General features: G+C 45.5%; 1 protein-coding gene across 2 annotated transcripts in view; it reads left to right on the top strand.

The window, feature by feature from the left end:
- The window catches only part of LOC144823148 (UDP-glucuronosyltransferase 1A9-like), a 545217-nt gene that overhangs the window by 85750 nt on the left and 440596 nt on the right, over window positions 1–18871 (top strand). The window contains exon 1 of one of the 2 annotated variants that reach the window (XM_078681391.1): window positions 13852–14604. The exons of the other annotated variant lie outside the window; for it this stretch is intronic. Within the exon in view, the coding sequence (XP_078537517.1) occupies window positions 13867–14604 (738 nt within the window). The 5' untranslated portion in view covers window positions 13852–13866. Of the gene's footprint in view, window positions 1–13851; window positions 14605–18871 lie in introns of those variants that run through there. 2 annotated transcript variants of the gene reach the window in all.

The following is an 18871-nucleotide window of genomic DNA, read 5'->3' as shown; positions in this document are numbered from 1 at the left end:
ATTATAAAGAACCAGTGCGGTCATTTGAGTGTCATTTCGTCCTCTTGAATGAATATACGTGTCATCGTGCTATCTGTTCACTGAGGATAGGCTTAAAGTAGGGATGGGCCTGTCAAGGCTCTGACCGGGCTGTAATTTTAAAACAAAAAAAAACCTGATCTTGATGCGGGACCGGGCCCTATGTTCATGTCCCCACACTCTTGCAGGCAAAACACTGATCGATTGCTCGTAAAGACTGTAAAGCCCCTTAATATAATACACGGTAGTAGTCTTGTTTTCATTTTTTACATGTCTTACTTTATCTTGTATACCCCGAGTATTTGCTGTATACAGATGTTACTGCTGTCTCTTTCATGCAAATTAATTTTGTGCAGTGAACTAAATTGCTGCCTATTTGGGTAAGTTTGTGATGTTGTTGGATGTTTCTGATGGGCCACAAAAGAGGGCTCCAGAGCTGAGGGTGAAAGGAGTGAGTTTCATGCACTGTTTGGCCTATCTACAGAATTCACTGTTACATATTCGCATGTGTTAATTATAATTATCATTTTATGTGAAACTGTGTGAAAGAGGTATACAGCTATTAAAATATGGACAACAGCAAAGGAGAAGAAAATGTGCTTCCAAGTGAGGGAATGGGTTGTCTGTGCAGAGAAGGGTGAAGTGAAGATGAAAGAAGATACTTGCAGACGGAGAGTTTAAAAAGTTGGTTTTGTAGAGGAAATATGTGTGAAATATGCAGGCTGATTATTTCGGAAATGTGTGGGTAGAAAAAAAGCAGTGTCTAAAAGAATGAGAGGCTGTAGAGAAACATGGTGTGAAAGGGATAATGGTAGTGACTGAGACATTGTTAAGATCAAGACCATTTAAACTCAGTTATTTTAATCCTCCTCAGTTCTGTTATCACACCAGACAAGGTTCGCCCGATTTGGTGAGCATGGTAGCTCCCGACAACATCGCACACTTCTGAGTCAAACAGGCTTTTTTTGCCCGATAACTGCATTGAGGAGGATTCAAATAACTGATCAAATCACCAGAGAAATTATTGGATGTACGGGTTCATATGCTGTTTGTATATTTCAAGATATAAAAGAAATTGTCAACAGTAAAGGATAACAAGCATTTGCAATGCAATAGGTCTTGCATTATTAAAGTTTGATCTATTGCCATTGCTGAATAATGCAACACCAATAGCTCAAACTTTAATAATGCGAGACCTATTGCATTGTAAATGCTTGTTTTTTTTTAAACTTGCCTCATCCTCAATGTTAAGTACTGAGATGAGGAGCACTAGGATGAAGGGGTAATATCTCAATTACTTAACATTAATCTTTATTACCCTGATTCATAGTCTTCCTTGTCCAGTCCACAACCCTTCTTCCCTTTTACACCTCCAACAAATTGCCCTTGGAAAGTACAGAAGGCCAGGTGGGGGGGAGGAGCATTTATAGTGGGTTGATATAGAAATAGAAAAGAGCTGCAATCAGCGCAGATCAGTATTCATGAGCATGTTAAAAACCTATCAAAGGCGAAGCCGCCTCAGTGTTAAGGACTGGGACGAGGAGGTCTCTGAACCAGGGCAATAAGATTACCGGTAAGTAATTGAAACATTACCCAGTTTAATGCTAGTGTATTTACTGACCCTGATAACATGGATGGATGAGTCCCCCTTACCAAACTTTTGATGGTGAGCATCAATTCACTGAGTCATCTTGCTGAGATAGATAGATAGATAGATAGATAGATAGATAGATAGATAGATAGATAGATAGATAGATAGATAGATAATTTGACCCTCAGCTCCCACAAATTGATTCATTTGTTTATAGTGGTCCTTGCTTCAACGCTGCACCATATACATGTGAAAGGAACTGCTAACAAACTTGCAAATCTAGTGAAAATCAACAACATTAATCAAGTAGGAACCAAATCATCTATCCTAACACCAATTAACCCATTTGCTCCCGAATGCCCGTCTTAAGAAGTCTCTGGCTGCAAATGGTGGGAGAATATAGGTGGGTGGCCCGCGAGGGGTATGCCAGCGCTTTCCCCATGGGTGGGTGCCAGGACATATTGGTTACGTACTCGGCACATGAGCACCACAGCCGAGGACTTAACCAATAAATCCATGGCACCCAAGGGGTTAAAGGTTTGCAAAACTTGTTTCCTCCAGCTCCCTTCATTATGTCCCAATGGGACCTTAACTTGGTTTTCACTTTTCTTGTGTGTGCTTCCATTGAGCCACCTCATACCTGCTCCCTTAAACTTCTTACCATCAAGACAGCCAGTCTGGTGACTAATACATTTGCCCGGAGGGTCAGTGAAATGTAAGTGCTGTCCTCACAGCCTCTATACGTCTCATTCTTCCTAGACAAACTGGTTCTTCGTACTTGGGCTTCCTTCCTGCCAAAGGTAGTCACCCCATTCTATGTAGGCCAATCCATCGCCTTGCCTACTTTTCACTCTTCGCCTCATCTTTCTAAGGAAGAGGAGAGACTCCACTGTAGGACCCAAAGAGAGCGTTGTGGTTGTACCTTGACCACACAAAATCCAGGTGGACGATCAAATCTTTGTGCGATATGTCAGAGACAAAAATAGGAAGACATTCTGAGACTATCTCAGAATGGATCATGCTCTGCATCAAGATCTGCTACGGATTGTCCGAGAAGCAACCCCCAGAGGGGGCTGCGGCCACTCAGCATGCAAAGTTTTGGTCCTGGACACCTGTCAGGCAGAGCGCGAGCCTCACTGCAAACGTTCACCAAGCCATAGTTCCTGGACAGTGAGGTTTTGCGGGACAGGCACTTTGCCTGTTCGGTCCTGCAGGACTTCCTAGTATAAATCAAGTTAGCAGACCCACCTCCAGATAGGTACTGCTTGGGTATCTATTCTATGGTAAGGTATCTGTGGTTAGAAGTCGCTTTCAGATGAACAAGTGTCTTACTTTCGATAATCCTGGCTGCCGTCCCTGACGGCTACTACATCATTCAGGCAAATCGGCCCCAGGGGAAAACTGGAGGGGGTGTGGCCGCCATAATCTCCCATGCTTACAAAGTTAACTCCCTTATCATGCACCCCATACAGTAGGTGGATTATGTAATTTTTAAGTTTGAGTCGGACACCCTTCCCCTTACTGTTGCCCTTTTTTATCGTCCTCCTGGACAGTCGCCTGGCTTCTTGCATTCTTTTGGCAGCATAGCGGCTGAACTGGCAATTAATCACGCTAGTACCCTTATTATAGGAGACTTCAATTATTGGCCCCATACTCAACACGAAAGCTCTTCCTCCAGGGAGTTCACGGACCTGTTCTCTGGTCTAAATTTTCTTCAACACGTTTATGTTGCTACCCAAGTCAAGGGCCATATTTTGGACCAGTTGTGGACTTTAAACCAGGATGTTTTAAACTTACAGATCTCACCATGTGCATGGTCTGATCACTTTTTCATTTCTTTTATTGTATCTAGAATCCCAGCTACCAAAACGTGTCCCCCTATTCACCCACTCATTCGGAATTGGGGCAAAGTAGACGTCCCCTCGCTCTGTCTCTCATTGACCACTACAATTCCCCCCCTGTTGGATGAGGCAGGCTCCCCTTTGTCTGTTCATATTCAGGCCAATAATATTCATACCTGGCTTGCAGACGCTCGGGATACTGTAGCTCCTTTAAAGAGGCTTAGGAACAAGCGCCCTCACGACACACAGCGTTGGTATTGTAAGGCCTTGACAGACCTGAAGCTTGCCCTTTGACAAACCGAGCGCAAATGGAGAACGGATTATTGTCCTCTCAAGAAACTCACTTTTCTGGCCGCATTGAAAGAATACAAATTGGCTATTCTTGCGGCTAAAACCAAATATTTCTCGGATAAAATCCTGAATTCCTCTAATAAAGCTAGGGAAGTTTTTACTATAGTTGATGAGTTGGCCAAATCTGATTGGATCACGATGACCCCCACCCTCTCTCCGCATCTTTGTGACTCCCTCAACAATTATTTTGTCGAGAAGATAGCCTTAATCAAAGCAAGTATCCCTACACCTGACGCAAGCTTTGATACAGGCAACATCCCCAATAATTCTTCTTCATTTTCGAACTTCCCGTCAATCACACAGGAAATGTTTGTATCCCTCCTTAGTAAGGTTCGCTCTGGCTCTCGCGCTGACAGTTGCCCTGCCTACATTGCCCGGGAGATCTTCCTCAGTCTCCCAGAGGTGCCCCTTTCACTGCTCAATAATTCCCTTGCTGTGGGGATGGTCCCCAGTGCATTTAAATCCGCCGTTGTTTCACCTATTCTTAAAAAACCTGGGGCAGATCCGGCGATACTGAGCAATTTCCGGCCAATATCCCTGCTCCCTTACTTGGGCAAACTCTTAGAGGCCCACGTCTCTAGCTGCCTTGGCTCTTTTGTGGAAAGCTCCCGGTTTTTAGATCAACAGCAGGCCGCTTTTAGACCGCAGCATTACACAGAATCCATGATGGTGGCAGTTTATGACGAACTTAGAAAAGGGGCTGATCAAAACATCTCCCAGGCCCTGGTGCTCCTTGACTTGTCGGCGGCGTTCGACGCCGTTGATCATTCCATCCTTCTTCAACGGGTCGAGAACGCCGGCATCAGGGGAACCCCGCTTAGGTGGCTCACCTCTTTCTTACAAGATCGTAAGCAAGGTGTTCGTCTTGGCCCCTTCACGTCTGAAGCCAAAGGCCTTACTTGCGGGGTCCCTCAAGGTTCTTTCCTCTCCCCGTTATTATTTAACCTTTATATCTCCCCCCCTCATTTCCAGGCTACATGAGAGACCTGGGGTCATCCTCAATAATGCGGATGACCTCCAGCTCATTTTCAACATTGATTCCTCTCCTGCCTCTATTGAGGACTTTCAGTCTACTATGTCATTCATCAGCAATTGGATGAACGCGAACCAACTCAAGCTTAATCCAGGAAAGACCAAGCTTGTGCTTACTGGACCTCCGGGCAACCCCTGGAACTCCGGCTTCTGGCCACACTCGCTGGGAAGTTCCCCCTGCCCGGTGAGCTCGGTCAAGAGTCTTGGAGTCACCATCAGTGAGGATCTGACTATGAAACCCCAAATTAAATCTGTGATGTCGGCGTGTTTTTTTCATCTCCGGCGCATCAGAAATATTAACAGATTCCTCACTCACGAGGCCCTAGTTCAAGTCACGCTTGGTCTGGTTATTTCCCGTATCGATTATGGGAACGCATTGTATGTTGGCATTCCCCTTTACCAGTCTCACCAACTTCAGCTTATTCAGAATCAAGCGGCTAGACTGGTCTTCCAGCAGCCTAGGACAAGTTCAGCCAAGCCTCTCTTGAGGAGCCTGCACTGGCTCCCTGTAATCCAGCACAGCCTTTTCAAGGTGGGCTGTTTGACCTACCAGGCCCTTGCCCACCAAGGCCCGGCCTTCATATCCTTCCGCCTTCATCGATATATCCCTTCCCGAGCTCTCCGCTCTTCTAGCTCCAACTTGCTGCTTATGTTTCCCTCCAAGCGGAAAAGGCTCGGGGATTAAGATACGCTTCTCAGGCTCCCCTTTTTTGGAACTCTTTGCCTTCTGATCTCCGTCTTATCTCTTCTTATCACTCCTTTAGGAAGGCTTTGAAGACCTGGTTGTTCTCTCAAGCTTTTGATTGATTATTGACCTACTGATGTTTCCATCCTGCAGTCTTTTCCTCTGTCTGTCCAAAGCGCCAAGAAGCCGTTGGTATACGTGCGCTTTACAAATTCTTTTATCATATCATATCATATCATAATGCCTTATATAGTAGAGACACTATCTAGCTGCAGATTCCATACCGATCCTTCTCTCTCTGAGAACAAATTAATAGGTACAGGGCTACTCCCTTCTCAGGACCCTTGTTCCATGCTCCAGTGGTCAGTGTAATTTGTGGCTCTGCGATCCTGGCTTGGAAAGTTGAGAAAAGAATCTGACGTCCGCATGCTGGTGTGGTATCTATGTAGGCACAGCGCTTGTCACTTCCGGCACAGATGATACCTACGATGCCTTGCGGAGCCGAACGACACCACCTGCCGGGGCGCAGCGGTATAGCACACGAAAAAAAGTCCGGATTCAGTCTGATGCCTGGGGATAATTCTGAGATAAGGAATCTGCGGCTAGATAGTCTCTACCAGATAAGGCGTTACCGAAGTTAAGTAACTTGCTCTTCAGTGTTTGAGTGCATTTGGTATTGGCACATAACATGATGTTCTGGGTATACAAGACTGGCTATAGAAATTGGGGATATGTGGACATTTGCTATAGATATTAAGGGTATATTTGCAACTTCTATGGCTGCACAGAATATACGCACACTGTGAAGTAATTTAAAGATATGCTGAATCTTTTTGAAGTGTTGGACTCTGAGGATGACTGTTGATAATGACTTCTGAGTGCTTGCTATTGAGGTACCAGGTTCTGTGGACCCTTACTGTGGGACATTGGGTAATGGTTCAAATGTATTAGGCTTTTTGCTCTAGATCTATGTGGTTTCTGAGTAAATGAAAGGTATATGAATGTATACCATAGAGGTAAGTGAACACTTGGTGGAAATATTTGGCAGTATGCATACACTTCCTGTAGCAGTAAATGGAATCTTTGGGGAGAAGATGTACGGCTTTAGGCCGTACGGCCTTACGGCTAGAGCGGTCGACCTCGAAGCTGGGGAACCGGGTTCGCGTCTCGGCAACGATGCTCAACATCCTGTGATTCTGGACAAATCACTTAATCTCCCCGTGCGTTACAAAAATGAATGTGTCCCTTTGTATGTTACAAAAATGAATGTGTCCATTTGTAGCGAAACTGGTGCTCCTGTAAAGCGCTCTGATACCCGATTTCTCGGGTCTAGTTCTAGTAAAAAACTAAAACAAAACAAAACCAAATAGGCTGGCCCTGATAGACTGGAGATCTTGTTCTATGTCATTGTTCTTGCTCAGATCAAAATTATAGACCCCCCATCCCCTCATGGTCTTGCTCACCACCACTTCTCTTCGAATCAGTAACCTGGTTCTCTAATCAATGTCTGGCTTGCCTGGCTCTCTTTAATTATATACCCCTCTCATCACTCCTCGTTTTCAATCTTGTAGCTTCTGTCTGAAATGAAATGAAAAAGAAACTTATATAGCGCTCTAAACCCTCAAGGCGCTGCATTCTAAAACCTAATTTGAGCCTTATTTTCTAACATTTCTTGGTTAGCCACTCTACCTTTTAACGTCATAATTATCTCCCCTCCCTCACGTGCTTAGACCAGGCTTCCATATCTGTAGGCATCAGGCAAATTATAATTTTATTTCCTGCTTTGACCCCCTTCATTCGCGTACACACTTGCTTGGAGCGCCTATCAGTTATCATGTGTTGTGTAGCCGCAATTTCCTTTTGTCACATGAAAAGGCATTGCTTTACCTTAACTATGATCATTTACACCTGAATTGTTAAGTCTTCTACTGTCACTGGGCCTCGCCTGCGCTTTCATAAAACTCGAAAATGAAGAAAAATAAAATGGGTATGAAGCACTGCCTCCAGCCTTGAGGGGTGGCGTGAGGTGGCGTGAGGCTAAAGTAGAAAATAACAGAAATTTGTTGCCAACATCCTGGACCAGAGCAGAGGAAAAGGCCAGGACCAGTTCCGCAAGGGACATCGCCCCTGGTGGTGCATGCCACGTGGCAGATTAACTGGCACAGCCCCAAGTACTATAGCACGTACCTTGATCTGAGGCGGATGCCAATGGCCTCCAGGGCAGGAACGAACAAGCATTTGCAATGTAATAGGTCTCGCATTCGCGAGAGTTTTAGCTATTGCCATTGTAAATGACAATGCCTTCTATTTATGTGTTAGTTTTTAAAACATGGATAAAAGGCATTGTCATTTGCAATGCCAATAGCTTAAACGCTCGCACATGCGAGACCTATTGCAGTGCAAATGCTTTTTTTTCTATGGGCCATACAAACAGTGTGACATTTACAGTGCGGCCCGGCAATGATCACATGCATTTTACGTAACAGTCCTTATTTTAATAGATTTCACTGCTGGCAATGTTCTTTTAATCCTAGCGCACTCTGTTTAAATAATTTTAAGGAGCTTCATATGTTGATTATTTTATATTCGTTTGCACTTAAATGCATTAACTGGCACTATTTTGCCCCGAACATGAATTATTTTTTTTTGTAATTATTTTATGGTATTAGAGGAAATGGTTTTAATTAACTGTAATAATGTTCTTGGGGAGCCAGCTGGGTTTTGCGATTTGTGGGTTACTACCTTTCATTTAAGTGTGGGTGATGTGGTGTGTAGAGTGAAGATCTTCCCTACATTAGCTTTGAACAGTGTTGTGGTTTCTCCATGTAGAGAGCTGAATGGAGCTGGGGCATCTGTTGAATTATATGACTCTTGATCTATTCTAACCCCTGTCAGCTTTACAAGGGTTGTATGTCCTCAGGAGCCCCTACATGCATTCGTAATTGTGACACGTCTTATGCCTTTCTATGGGACATATGTGGACGTGCCCATGCCTTCTTAGGTCTCACCTGAGGCAGCCCTTGTGTTTGCAAGGCATTTTGTTTGCTTAGATTGAGCTTACAGCCTACCGATTGCTTACAATTGGTTGACTTTATCATCACTTTCGGGTGCTTGCTTCTCACTCACTTGCATGTGTGGGCTTTAATTCTTCTTTTTTATTTTTGACTCTCACCTGGATCATGGCCCAAGTACTTATGACCTTTCACTGCTTATGTTTTGGGGCCTACTTTTTCCATTTTGTTGAATCATTCGATGAGAGTGCATGTGTTTTCCATTTGTCTCTCTGACATGTTGTCCACCAGTGCTTTGTGCCTCTTTCTCTTTTACTTATTCACTAGCCCCTTTCACGCTCTGTGGTCTTCTGTTCCAAATGCCCCCTTTTCCCTAACACCTCTCCCATGCCCCGTGCTGTTCTGTTATAAGCACAGTATCAGATCTAACACATCCCATGCATACACAGAACCAGATCAGAAGGACAGGCGTTTTATTACATTGCATGGTACAGCCTCCCTTTCCACATCAAAGCCTCCTTGAATCTTCATTGATCCTGAACGAAATTGAAGTCATTGTTTTTTAATTACCTAACCTACCTTAAGGTAGTGCCAGGCCCCAGTGCTTAATTTAAGCTGGTGGAGGCACAGGCGGTAATATTTAGGGGCCAGGTACTTATTTTTCCTGATCGGACGTTGCCCGGGAGCAAGAGAGGTAAAAACACACAAACCCAAAAGAAGAAGGAAGAGAAAGACAGAAAATTGTCAATGAGAAATAAAGCAGTAGCCCTCTAGAGTGAGATAAAGGGACAGAGAGTGTCTGGAAGTGGATTACAGAGACATGAGGTGGATTCAGGAGTCCACAGCCTTGGTATTTGGTACACTGACATTTAATAGCATGTGCGATTGTTATTTATTCCTGAGTCAGTGTACTCCTTCGTTTGTGCTGATTTTTAGCACCAGGTGTTTGTCTTGTGCTGGGAAACCAGCGCAAACTGCACCATGCGCAGCACAAGAGGGTGCTGCTTCTTTCTGCTGCTTGAGTAGATTTTCGACTCAAGCAGCAGCTTCCTCAACGCAAACGGATGGCTTTTCAACACAAGGGGTTGAGACTATTTGCGAACGCCCGTATTGAGAAATCTCGCTGGAAAGTAGTCTAGTGACGGATTTTCTTCACTCGTGGTCGCAAAGTTAACATTAATGAACTCGAATGAGGAAAAAACTCAAAGTGCAGAGTATAGAAAACTCCGGACACTCCATGAATGGAGAGAAGTTCACCACCCAGGCCTACCCAGAACCACTGCTGACATGTTTTGTAATCCTCATTTACACCAGAATCAGCTGTGACACGTCAGATTCTCAGTTATTCAAACATTGACACCTTGTGTTGTCCTCGCCCATATTTGGCACATTGAGTGAGCGTACTATATTCAGCGCTAGAACATTTGGGATATTCAACCTAAAATCAGAATGAAAACCTTGTCTGATTTTTCCATTAATGTGCAATCAGCTCTGACACACTATAATATTGTACCACATTGAGAACTGACATATCGTGTGATAACAGCCCCAGAATCAGTCCTGATACCTCGTCCGATTTCCAGTTGCTCAAGCAAAAACTGTGGCTCATTTTCATCTTCACCACATACACATTTTGTATTACTCGCTCTAGAATCGGTGCGGACACCATTTCTGAATCTCTGTTATATCAGAAACAGCACTGACATGTTGTGTGAGCCCTGTCAATATTTAGTACTGACACAATTGTATGCAGGACACAAGTCGGGGGTACACACGGTTAGACTGCATCCACCAACTATTTTCACATGGTAGATAGACGCTGTCCACCCTGCCAAGAAGTTAGGCCCCACACAAATATCTTGAAATTGTCCTGGTTTCATTTTCTGACGCTGGAAAACGTTTAGCAGCCCCTGCACATGGTGTGCTTTCCATTACCAGCAGCAAGGTGCAGGTAGCGTGGGGGCTTTTCTATTTTCACCTCCAGCTGTGTAAAATATAAAGGGAAGTTAAGGGGCCATCAGGCCTCCTTTTTGTTCTAATATGACCCTGGCTGGGTGCGGTCTGTAGCCTCACACATGGATAAAAAGGCAACAAAGGGGAAACCACGCAGACAGCTTGTTATCACGTCACAGGTACTTAAGAGAAGCATGCTTTTGCCCATGCATATATATGACTTCATGCCCTGTAAGAATGTCAAATGTGTTGTTCTGGCCCAGTATTTACACAAATAACAATTTAAATACCACTATTTTACTTATTTTATAGTGCTACTCGTCCCATTGCAGGGTGTCAGAACTCTTTGTGTACCATACACATAACACCTAGACAATAAATCATCTAAGTGGGTAAATCAGTGTACAAGATGTGTTACATAAGACTGAGTGTTACATGGTGTAGGAGTCACATGTCCTTCATAGTTCTCCGTCCTATATTAAAAGGATTACAATTTATGAAATGCAAGTAATAAAAAGATCTCTGTGTTCAAAGCATAACCCACTTATCTGCAAACAATATACATCTGTAATCTGCATGTTACACAATGTGCTTTGCAGGAGACACATTTACCTTCTACACTACTTTAATTAAAATCTGGAACTAGACAAAACACAGATCTCTCCAACAAAAGTGTTAACCTCCAGAGATTTCTTACCATTTTCAATATTCCCAGAGATTTATTGAGCACACAAATATCTCTACAGCAGCTGCCCTAACCCCGTAAGATATTTTAAATCTCAGACTTTGTAACCAACTAAGCAGAACAGATCTACTGCCATGTTTCTCCTTGTTGCCAATTACTCTGTGGCAGAGTTTTAAAAACATTTATTCGTTGAGGCCCAGATGTTGCATCGGGGTTGCCCCTCTTTTTTGTCAGAACCCTGATGGAATATCTCAATTGCTAAATCTAGTAACTCGCCTAAATATACTCCTAATAGACCCGCTAAACATATGTGTGAGGTCTTAATATCTGATGTCACATCTTGTGATGTCACTTCCTGTGAGGTCACTTCTTGTGATGCCACGTGCGATGTCACGCACCGTGACATCATGCTCTGTGATCTCACGCACCACGAAGTCACTTGCATACTGCCTAACTAGGTTAGCCCCTCCACTTCTTTTTGAGGACTTGTGCATTGATTGTATGCTACTCGCCTTTGAATCAGTGCGGACACCATTCCTGATTCTCAATCATACCAGAAACAGCATTGACACATTGAGTGAGTCTTTTTCGGAAATAGGTGCTGTCGCCTTGCCAGGATAAAAGATTTAAACAACAATGTGGGAGATAACTTTAAAAACTACATTTCTACTTGAAAAGCATTCTAGAATTGCACCTCAGATTGCGTTTAAATTGCTGAAAAAAATGTTTCACATAGAAAATGACACTTAGGGAAATGTATATGAAATAATGTTAAGAATTCTTTTTGGGACTAGGCTATCATTCTTTGATGTGCCCCTTTATTAGGCCCAAAAGCCTTTTTCAACTCCTACTCATAGCTTATTATACTTTTATTTAGAAAATGTTTTCCTGATGTAGCATGCCACATTAGCTCATTTAAACTGAGCAAAGAACCTTACTGTGACTATAGAATAAATAATGATTTGGATATATTTTATGTATGTCTCACCAGAACATTATCGCTAGTTTTGTCTCAGCTTATCCGACTCACTTTTGTATTCACAATGGACATAGAGCTAATCTTTTAGTTTAGGTAGGAAGGTTCTCATGAAAACCTTTCTCCATGTTATAAGTATATGCAACATTGTTTTACTACATACCAATGTGGATGTTTACTGTGGGAATCGAGAGAATAAGAATCGGAAGTTGACGACCCCATTGAATGAGCAGTTTCCATTGGAGTAAAACTATTAACACTTGATAAGTTTGATACGTTTCGTTACATTATTGTGTGATTTTATATTAATAAGTGTACCTAGCTAGAGACCAGAGACCAGACTTGATTCTTTTCCTCTGAGACTTGCTTGGAGGAGACTTCTTATTCCAGCAGAGTTACTTCTTATTCCAGCTCTTTGTTATCGACAGCTATTGCTGAAGGTGACTTTATTCTTTACCTTATCTAAACCCTTTTTTGATCAATGCTACTGCAATGATCATTTGCTTCTTTACTGACATTTCGACAGGTGCTACTGCAACTGTTAGGAACTCTGCTGAGTTTCCAGAACGACTCTTTATGAGAAGTGCCATTTACTCTTTTCCAAAAAGGACTCTTCATGGGTTCTATTTAGGATAGATTAGGCTCTTAGCTAGTTTAGTGACAATTTTCCTTTATGGAAGACTTTGTATTGATTTATGCTGCCACTTGCCATTTTTTGGGCATTTCGGTAAACTGAACTAATCTGAATAAAGATGAAAAAAACGAACCTTTTAAGATAAATAAAAGTTTTGAAAACTCTATCAACCTCTCGTCATTGACTGAACATTAAGGATCTGGCAGTTGATGATATATGCAGGATTTGTATTCTCATTCCAGCTCCATTCAACACTTGGCAAAGGTCCTTTGACCTGTCAGGAACCATAAGGATTTCCAAAGGACGAGATCTGTAAGTTGGGAAGTTAGGTCTTAAAGGCCTTTTGGGAACCCTCCTATGAATTTTCCCACACAACAAGCATTGCCAAAGACAATAAGTCTCGCCTACAGGAGGTATTGGCCTTTTCAATGTTTTCAAAGCGATGTTGTACAGCCAAGCTACTGTGGAACTTGGCTGAAATAAAAAAAAACGCTATGACGTGGCAGCAGCTTGTGCGTGATAGTGCTTCATGCTGTTTATTTTGTGATTTTTCTGTACCAGCCTCCTAGAATTTGGTGTCCTTGGAGAGAGGTACTTTTTGTTCCAAGTTATCTGGTGTTTGCTGTAAAGATGTCAGCTCTTTCTGTGCCTGTGCATGTTTGAACTTTTAGCTAGGCAACACATGATACATTTCTAAACTTTTACTACAAAACTAGTTTTCCAGAGGGTGCCTAAAATCACTCTCCTTTTTGGAGTGCAGCTTATGTGCAAGCTCCTCCCCCTGGACTCGGGCGTATGTGTTCATATTTCAAGTTGCACAACCAGGCATGTGGGAATTGCCCAATTATTTTCCAGTTCATAGCTTCTCCGAGCTCAATAAATGTCCGAAGTCCAGAAAAGATTCTGTGGACTCAGCACTTCCCTAAAGAGAGCGGATCTCCATCATTTCGCAGCAGAACCTCTCGTCCACAGATGGCTTCTGGGGCTTCCTCCTGGGCTGCAGCCGTGCTTCTATTCTTGGCCTGGTCCAGCCTCACAGAGGGCAGGAAGCTACTGGTGGTGCCCCAAGATGGCAGCCACTGGCTCAGCATGCGGCCTGTGGTGGAGGAGCTGCAGCGTCGAGGGCACGAGATCACCTTGGTGGTGCCAGAGGTCAACCTTCTGATTGGGACTTCAGACGTCTACACTGTGAAGACCTACCCAGTGCCCTACACGAGGGAAAACTTTAAGTCTCAAATCAGCCGGATGAGTAATGCCGTCTTTACTGAGCTATATTTTGTGGAAAGGATTATCACTGAGTATGAGCAGGCATACAACATCACCAAGATGATGCTCTCAGCCTGTCGGCAGCTACTGAATGACCGTGAGCTGATCCAGTACCTGCGAGAGGGTGATTTTCATGCCTTGTTCATTGATCCCATGTTTCCATGTGGGCAGATAGTCGCTGAATATCTCTCCATCCCATCCGTCTTCTTCCTGAAAGCGATCTCATGTGGCTTTGATGATGCGGCCACTCAATGCCCAAGTCCTACATCCTATGTACCCCGGCTGTTTACAGGCTTCACAGACCGCATGGTGGTTTCTGAGCGAGTGAAAAACATGTTGTTCAGGTTCTATTTGATGGGACTTTGCCATTATATTTACTCGCCATATGGCCACCTGGCCTCACAGTTCCTCCAGAGGGAAATATCTGCTCCTGAGCTCCTAGGTGGGGCCTCGCTCTGGCTGCTGAGATATGACTTTGCCTTTGAGTTCCCGCGACCGGTCATGCCCAACATGGTCTTCATAGGAGGAATCAACTGTGTAGGATGGAAGCCTTTGTCTCAGGTGAGTGCTCATTGCCTTCTTTCCACGCAGTGACCTTTAGGGGTGTGTGTTTCTATGCTGCATATAACACCCTGACATGGCTGGTGTAATATCAGTTTTGATGAGCGTGAAAAAGTTGTACAGAGAAGTTCAGCAGAAAAGCGTTCAAAACTTTGCTGTTTTCTTAATGTCTGCTGCCTCACCTTATGACCTATTATTCAGTAGCGCCAAGAGACCCTTGGGCGATAGTGCGTTTTAACAAATACAAAAAGAGTGTAATGAAAATATTTGGTGGGGGGGGGGTGGGGTGGGAGAATAAAAGGAAGGGAGGGATGTAGTAGACTTGTGTGAGAGAAAAAGAACAGATGGGGCGAGAGATGGAAGAGACAAGAATGAGATAGAGGATCATCCAGGAAGACACAGAGCTTGTGAGAAGAATTGTGGATTTCGGAGGGAGACAGAGGAAGAGTGAGGATAAGAAAGAATGAGGTGGGGATGGAAAAGGTGAAGGGTATGACTTATTGGGATAGGTGGAGCAATTGAATGAAATAATGGGTAATTGATGGAAAAGGCGCTGGGAGGTAGTAAGATATGAACTACTTGATCATCCCTCTCTAGCGACACTGCGAATGATTCAGAGTTAGATGCAACAAAGTATAAGAGTGACAGCGTTGTAAAAAGTGCACCTGCGCTTACCACCCATAATCACCAGGATTACCATACTTCTTTGTTGCTACTGTACAAGCCTGAGGGCTTCCCTGTTCACTATCCCACACATGCAACACTGGACAGTGAATGCCAAGGTCTAGGTGTTCTTAATTGTGTCTGTTAGTCTTCAAATTAAGGTCTGACCAAGGGCATATTTTTGTTTAGCAATCACATTTATGCCAAAGCTCATTCTGTAACCAGATCCAGACTATAGTCAACCAGACGGGATAAATGCCAACCTCACAAGTCCATTCTGGACCACAGATCTGGAAAGCAGGCCCAGCATGGCCTTTGGCCATCCCAACCACAGCAGAAGAGGCCACAGAGAAAGCACCTGTGACGTGCTTCCTCCTTGTCAATAGTCAAATGTTGTGATTTGTTTTCACTTCATTTACTTTAATTATCAGTCCAGGGATATCAAGGAACCTATAGAATACATCTTAAAGTGCATTGTTTTAATAATAGCTGTTTCAATTATGATAGGGAGAAAAATACCGGCTTTAGATGATTTCCCCTATTTTTGTACTGGCTGAGACATTCAAATACTGCTCATGCCGGTAAAAAAATAAAACATCCCAGTGGCAACCCTAGCTCATGTCTGAAGTAAGCTACAGTGGAGGGAGGGTGTTGGGGTAGAGGAGACAGGAGTTTATCTGCCAATGATGCAGCAGGTGCAGTGGCACCCGGGCTATGAACGGCCTTTTGCACCTCAATTATGGCTGTTTGTGTTGGGGGTTCTGAGAATGTTAAGTAGTTTAATCAGTGTAGAATGCGCACATTAATAAACTGTAGAATGAGGCATGCATTATACTATTCAGATAGTGGCAGTTCATGCCTCCTCGGAGGAGCAGCCGTAATGTGGAATTGCAATGCCTACTAGAATGTCTGTGTCTGTCGGTTCTCTGCCAGATGCTGTGGCAAAGTAAATAACAGTTTTATCTCAAATTAGAAATTGTGTCCAATAAAGCTGTATCATGTAACTTGAAACAACGCAAGTTTCGAAAATGCAATCGAAATCGTAGCAAGCATTGAAAATGCAATAGGTCTCGCAATAGAAGAGTTTGACATTTTTCGTTTTGCATATGGATGAGTGGCGTTGCGTGGATGAGTGGCGTTGCGTGGATGAGTGGCGTTGCGTGGGTGAGTGGCGTTGCGTGGGTGAGTGGCGTTGCGTGGGTGAGTGGCGTTGCGTGGGTGAGCGGCGTTGCGTGGATGAGCGGCGTTGCGTGGATGAGCGGCGTTGCGTGGCTGAGCGGCGTTGCGTGGCTGAGCGGCGTTGCGTGGCTGAGTGGCGTTGCGTGGGTGAGTGGCGTTGCGTGGGTGAGTGGCGTTGCGTGGGTGAGTGGCGTTGCGTGTGTGTGTGGCGTTGCGTGTGTGTGTGGCGTTGCGTGTGTGTGTGGCGTTGCGTGTGTGTGTGGCGTTGCGTGTGTGTGTGGCGTTGCGTGTGTGTGTGGCGTTGCGTGTGTGTGTGGCGTTGCGTGGGTGAGTGGCGTTGCGTGGGTGAGTGGCGTTGCGTGGGTGAGTGGCGTTGCGTGGGTGAGTGGCGTTGCGTGGGTGAGTGGCGTTGCGTGTGTGAGTGGCGTTGCGTGTGTGAGTGGCGTTGCGTGTGTGAGTGGCGTTGCGTGTGTGAGTGGCGTTGCGTGTGTGAGTGGCGTTGCGTGTGTGAGTGGCGTTGCATGTGTGAGTGGCGTTGCGTGTGTGTGTGGCATTGCGTGTGTGTGTGGCGTTGCGTGTGTGTGTGGCGTTGCGTGTGTGTGTGGCGTTGCGTGGCTGAGTGGCGTTGCGTGGGTGAGTGGCGTTGCGTGGGTGAGTGGCGTTGCGTGGGTGAGTGGCGTTGCGTGGGTGAGTGGCGTTGCGTGGGTGAGTGGCGTTGCGTGGGTGAGTGGCGTTGCGTGGGTGAGTGGCGTTGCGTGGTTGAGTGGCGTTGCGTGTGTGAGTGGCGTTGCGTGTGTGAGTGGCGTTGCATGTGTGAGTGGCGTTGCATGTGTGAGTGGCGTTGCATGTGTGAGTGGCGTTGCATGTGTGTGTGGCGTTGCGTGTGTGTGTGGCGTTGCGTGTGTGTGTGGCGTTGCGTGTGTGAGTGGCGTTGCGTGTGTGAGTGGCGTTGCGTGTGTGAGTGGCGTTGCGTGTGTGAGTGGCGTTGCGTGGCTGAGTGGCGTTGCGTGGCTGAGTGGCGTTGCGTGGCTGAGTGGCGTTGCGTGGGTGAGTGGCGTTGCGTGGTTGAGTGGCGTTGCGTGTGTGAGTGGCGTTGCATGTGTGAGTGGCGTTGCATGTGTGAGTGGCGTTGCATGTGTGAGTGGCGTTGCATGTGTGTGTGGCGTTGCGTGTGTGTGTGGCGTTGCGTGTGTGTGTGGCGTTGCGTGTGTGTGTGGCGTTGCGTGTGTGAGTGGCGTTGCGTGTGTGAGTGGCGTTGCGTGGCTGAGTGGCGTTGCGTGGCTGAGTGGCGTTGCGTGGCTGAGTGGCGTTGCGTTGTTGAGTGGCGTTGCGTGTGTGAGTGGCGTTGCGTGTGTGAGTGGCGTTGCGTGTGTGAGTGGCGTTGCATGTGTGAGTGGCGTTGCATGTGTGAGTGGCGTTGCATGTGTGAGTGGCGTTGCATGTGTGAGTGGCGTTGCATGTGTGAGTGGCGTTGCATGTGTGAGTGGCGTTGCATGTGTGAGTGGCGTTGCGTGTGTGTGTGGCGTTGCGTGTGTGTGTGGCGTTGCGTGTGTGTGTGGCGTTGCGTGTGTGTGTGGCGTTGCGTGTGTGAGTGGCGTTGCGTGTGTGAGTGGCGTTGCGTGGCTGAGTGGCGTTGCGTGGCTGAGTGGCGTTGCGTGGCTGAGTGGCGTTGCGTGGGTGAGTGGCGTTGCGTGGCTGAGTGGCGTTGCGTGGGTGAGTGGCGTTGCGTGGTTGAGTGGCGTTGCGTGTGTGAGTGGCGTTGCGTGGTTGAGTGGCGTTGCATGTGTGAGTGGCGTTGCATGTGTGAGTGGCGTTGCATGTGTGAGTGGCGTTGCATGTGTGTGTGGCGTTGCATGTGTGTGTGGCGTTGCGTGTGTGTGTGGCGTTGCGTGTGTGGCGTTGCGTGTGTGAGTGGCGTTGCGTGTGTGAGTGGCGTTGCGTGTGTGAGTGGCGTTGCGTGTGTGAGTGGTGTTGCGTGGGTGAGTGGCGTTGCGTGGGTGAGTGGCGTTGCGTGGGTGAGTGGCGTTGCGTGGGTGAGTGGCGTTGCATGGGTGAGTGGCGTTGCGTGGGTGAGTGAATGGTTAGCTGTTGCTTATGCGACGTATAGCACTTAATACTAAAGTAGGCAGACCTTCTTAGCCTTTGTGAGAATAATAGCAAAATAAAAATAAAAACCAGATCAAGTCAAGGACGCAAACGGCACCATGCTATTGTTTATTTACTCAGATGATATGCATAAAAATGTAACTTGTGAGCACGTTTCTCTAACTCTCCAATAATCCCATTACAACACTTTGTACAAATGAGATTGGGACTCATCCTTCCGAAGTCGAGAAAAATGTGCAACGCTGTGTTGAAGTTAATTTTTTTAATTAACAAAATGCAAATAATGTGGAGAGATTTCAAGTGATTCAGGAATGGGGGC

The sequence above is a fragment of the Lissotriton helveticus genome, chromosome 3_1 (genome assembly GCF_964261635.1).
Source record: "Lissotriton helveticus chromosome 3_1, aLisHel1.1, whole genome shotgun sequence".
Lineage (NCBI taxonomy): Eukaryota > Metazoa > Chordata > Amphibia > Caudata > Salamandridae > Lissotriton > Lissotriton helveticus.
Note: the sequence above shows the minus strand (reverse complement) of the source record. Positions and strands in the feature narration are given on the sequence as shown.